General features: G+C 47.1%; 1 protein-coding gene across 2 annotated transcripts; it reads right to left on the bottom strand.

Annotated features, from left to right (window-relative positions):
• Positions 1-353: 353 nt before the first annotated feature.
• LOC136458189 (uncharacterized) lies at positions 354-3449 on the bottom strand. Of its 2 annotated transcripts, XM_066458172.1 has the most exons (4): positions 2833-3449; positions 1878-2193; positions 1198-1277; positions 1071-1093 (listed from the first exon to the last, which is right to left on the bottom strand). In XM_066458172.1, the coding sequence occupies exons 1-3, from the start codon at positions 3346-3348 to the stop codon at positions 1210-1212; spliced, it is 900 nt and encodes a 299-aa protein (XP_066314269.1). In that variant the 5' UTR covers positions 3349-3449; the 3' UTR covers positions 1071-1093; positions 1198-1209. The 2 variants fall into 2 exon arrangements, with proteins under 2 accessions (XP_066314268.1, XP_066314269.1); XM_066458171.1 differs by having other exon boundaries at positions 354-1277.
• Positions 3450-4365: the final 916 nt, after the last annotated feature.

Raw genomic sequence — 4365 nt, 5'->3', positions numbered from 1 at the left:
TAGTTCTTACCGATCTGCTGGATCCTAGACCTATGGGGTGGGGAAAAAAATAGACATGGATTTGTTTGTATCATAAAATATGAAGGTCCCATTTGACCCAACTAACTATTACATATGTTAGCTAGAAGAAATAAGCTCATAGCTAATTGTTAGCCGGTGGTGGTAGGTAAGACATTAGTTGAGGACGTAAATAGGTCTTCAACTAATATTTTTAACTGTTAGTTGTAGGGATCAAATAGGACCGAAAGTTGTGGAGATGATTTAATGACATGGATCGTGCTTCTGTGCAGGGACTAGGGAGAGTTCTTGCGAAATTTAGTTAGTTAATGGATAACAAGTAATAGTCCATCCATCTGTCAAAACGAAGCTAACATAGAATCCAATCTCCCTTTCTTGCAGCAGGAGCTTACAACTGACAGAAATCTGACAACAGCAGAACAGAAACTAGAAAAATTACAGATAGCTAGGTTTCCACTGTGGCGCTGTCTCTGCCCTGTTCGTTTGGCTGATAAGTCATGGCTGAAAGTACCGTTGGCTGATTTGTTGTGAGAGAAAAATACTGTTCGTTGGCTGAAAAAGTACGGCTTATAAGCCAAGCGAACAGGGTGCTCGTGTGCCGTGGGCCCCTGCCCAGACTGGAAGTACGCTGGTGCTGTGAGCCTGTGGATCGCGTCACACCGTGCCCAATTTGGGCAGTGCCGAGCGTCCGTTGCACTGTGAATCCGGCAAGCTTGCAGACTGTTAAGTGTTATGAAGATCCGAAAACAGAAAGCTCCATTCATTTCTTAAATGAATATATATGTGTCGAGAGGTTCAGCACATAAATGCGGTTTAACCATGATTCTCAGTGAAGTCTATATTTCCAACAAACATGGACTCTGTTTTTTTACGTAGCAGGACTCCAGGAGCAAGGTACAGATAAAAGCAGCAGCACAAGCAATGTTGCTTTGCAAAATCGTTCACCATATTTCCATTCCACGTAATGATTTCAGCGGTTTGTAAGTTCTGAAACTGAAAGGCCAACTCAAACTGCTTCCGGTCAGCAGAAGACTGTCAAATCCAACGACCAAATTCACAAGAGTTGCTGGGCTTTCTGAACAAAAGAAGATAAACTGATTTCAATTTTCTTTTATCCGGAGTACTGGGCCTTCTGATTTCTGAAGAGATGAACTGTGAAGTTATTGTGAGAAGTTCTACCCTCGTAGTCCTCTAAGGTACTTCTGCATCAGCAGCTGGTGCTTCTGCATCAACATCTGGGTACACTAGCGCTGCAGCACCTGAATTATCAAAGGAACAAGCAAAACACCAGTTATAATTAGGAACCATGTTATGGGTAGTATTTTAACACTTTCACTTTTGTCAACAAAAAAAAAACGAAATGAAAAGGGAGGCAGGCAATCAGTTACAAGATCAGCTCTCCTCAGTATTGGCTAACAACTGAATTTTCTGAACTAAAGATAGTATCATTGGAGCTAATGAATTTTCTGAAATAAAGATCAGATCTGAAATTGTTTCCATTCAGTTGCTTCTGATCATCCGTACCATGTTTCCTACTAGTTGTATCCAAACAAGTAAACCATTTTCTCATTCGCAAGTCTGCAATTGAGGATAGTACATACAGAAACTAAAAAGAAACAAAATTGCAGAAGTAGTTTGAGCATGTGAGCACACAGTGTGCAAGTTACATTTTCTGTTGTCGTAAGTATGGAGATATTTTTACTGATGGCTGTGCATAGCAAATTCAGAACCACTGTGAGTTACGATGATCCAGTTGCAAAGTATGCAAGGTATGATGTATTGCGAATACCAATTTTACCTCACGGACCATTTGCAATGTTCTCACCTGGGGAAAGCGAAACTACGAAGTTAGTTCTCACCTGGTGAGCCTTTGGTGAGGGCGACGATATTCATGGGATGCACTTGAGAAGGCAGCAGGTCGATGACCAGAGGGGTTCGCCGAGCGTCGTGGCCGGCCTTCACGCACAACACGAAGTGGTTGGCATCCCTATGGCCCTCACGGAACGCCACCCGGGCCATCAGGCTGAACACCGACCGGCCGGAGAACATGAAGTTGTCCCAGTTGTGCTCGTCGACGTTCCCGTCGTCGTCCGCCAGCTCGTACCAGATCATCCACTGAGGCTCGCTGGCGGGCACGGTACGCCGGCGGAACAGGCCGCGCCGGGTTCCTACATTCTTTTTGCAATGAAAACACTGGTGTTTAGGAAACTGCAGCGACTGGACATCACTAGCAAGGCAGACAAATGAACAAATCTGAGGATACATCACACATCTTCATGGGACTGGGAGAGAGATTTTCAGACTTCAGAGAAAACAGACATTGTTAAGTCTGGACTAGCAAAAATGAACTATGCATAAAAAGGAAAAACAGCTCTAAATTATGATTCAGACATGCATCGTCAGATACAAGTAAAGAACTGCAACGGTGATGTGGCAGACGGTAACATGAACTGAATTTCTCACACCATCATGAATCTCATGCTTACTGGACACTTTGATCTGACACGGATCAACGAACGACAGACAGAGCAATCCTAATCTTTTAACTGTTGGGTCGTTTTCTCACGAAGAAATCCAAAATAAATTAGGTTCTTGGATCAAGCAGAGCGAAAGAAGTGGGGTCGTTGCAAAAGTTGATCCCAAGAGATGAAGAGAAGGCAATAATCACATTTAGCGGTTGTTGCAAAAATGGACGTAGACAGAAAGCATTCTGGACTGGCGCTCCAAGTACCAAGTTTCACAAATCGAAAATTAGTGGTTCCAAGAACCCTGCTCCGCCCAAATCAATGCGAGGAATGGGGACTTCGAGCTCACCGGAGTTGCAACTGGAAGTCGAATTTCCGGCGGCGCCTCTCTCGGGGGGATGGCCTGGACCGTCCAACGCATCATCGTGCTCCACGCGGCGAAGGTGTCATCGACGGTGACGCCTGTCTGCCAGCGGCGGTACCTGCCGTTGGCGCGGAGGTTGCGGTGCAAATCGTGGCGCACGATGACGTCGTCGGGGTCTCCGCCGTCCCACGCCCTGATGACCCTCCACATGACGGCGCGCGGGTCGAAATAGTCGCGGTCGCTCTGGACGACGCGTCGTCCGCGGTGGCCGCGCCGCGGCGCCGCGTCGGGCGAGACCGCGAGGTACCGGCCGTAGGCGGCGCCGTGGAGGAGGACGTAGGCGACACCCTCGTGCACGATCCGGTGCACCTGCCACGCCGCGTTCAGCGACGCGCGGCGCTGGCTCAGGGAGACGCCGACCCCGTCCTCGTCGGCGTAGAGGTACGTGCCGAGCTCGCGGCTCTGCAGCCGCACGTGCGTCCCGTCGGGGAAGAGGTCCATCGCCGGCGGCCTCCGCGCTGCGGTGGTGCGGCGGAGAGCGCGTGGCGTTTCTTCGCTTCTTGCCGTTGATGCGTGGGAGAGAGGAGGGAGAGGGAATAGCAGCGCAGCAGTTCGTTGGGACGACGGTTACGTTTGGGCGTGGCGGGGGCGGGGGGCATTTGTAGGCGGTGGACTGGACTGCCCAGCCAAGGTCGGCTGCGCTCGCTCCACATTCCGCTGACATGTGGGGCCACCATCAGGCGGGGCCTGATACGACATACGAGGCGCTTAGCTGGCGCTCTAGCCACGGACGTCCTGACGTGTGGGGGCCATGGACGCTGAAAAACCTAGTGAGTTCCCGCGACATCACTAATTATAAATTTCGGCGGCGCCTTACCCAAAAATAAAATTCATGGAGGTCAAAGATAACCGAGATAATAAATTATAAATATCAGACAAATTTAAATAAGATTCAAATTGAATTTAACTAAAATTAAACAAAATACTCAGGATATATCTGGCAGATAAAGAAAACCATGTGCCCAAGAACACAAGCAGCTAAAGATGGCCTTGCGCTGCAGGTCAACCGCGTCGAGCGTGTCCATGTGTACTAAAAGTCTATGGTACCGTGCCCTGCTCACTTCCAAGCGACTTCACATATGGAATCATTGGGTCCATAAGCCTGCGCAAGAAATAGTAAGGGCCTCAAGTAAGAATTCTTACCTCCATGAGCTATTCCAGTGGTCTAATTTTTCTCCAAGAACTCTAAAACTACAATCTTCATTAATTTGGAACCATTTAAATTACCACCCTACTTGACAAACTAAAAATTTTGAGGGCAGTTTCATCTTTTTTATGAAAAATCTAGTAAATACATTTTTTAAAGTATGAAAAATGTCTCTAAGCTTCTAAAAATTCTGAGGAAAATCCTAAAGATAGATTAGGACACGACAAACTCAAATAAAATATTTGGAACTCATGAAAATATCTCTAGAAGCTTTCAAAAATAGGTTTAGATCTAGAAAACTGAGAAATATA

This window comes from Miscanthus floridulus, chromosome 6, assembly GCF_019320115.1.
Source record: "Miscanthus floridulus cultivar M001 chromosome 6, ASM1932011v1, whole genome shotgun sequence".
Taxonomy (NCBI): Eukaryota; Viridiplantae; Streptophyta; class Magnoliopsida; order Poales; family Poaceae; genus Miscanthus; species Miscanthus floridulus.
This window is presented reverse-complemented; position numbering and strand designations above follow the sequence as displayed.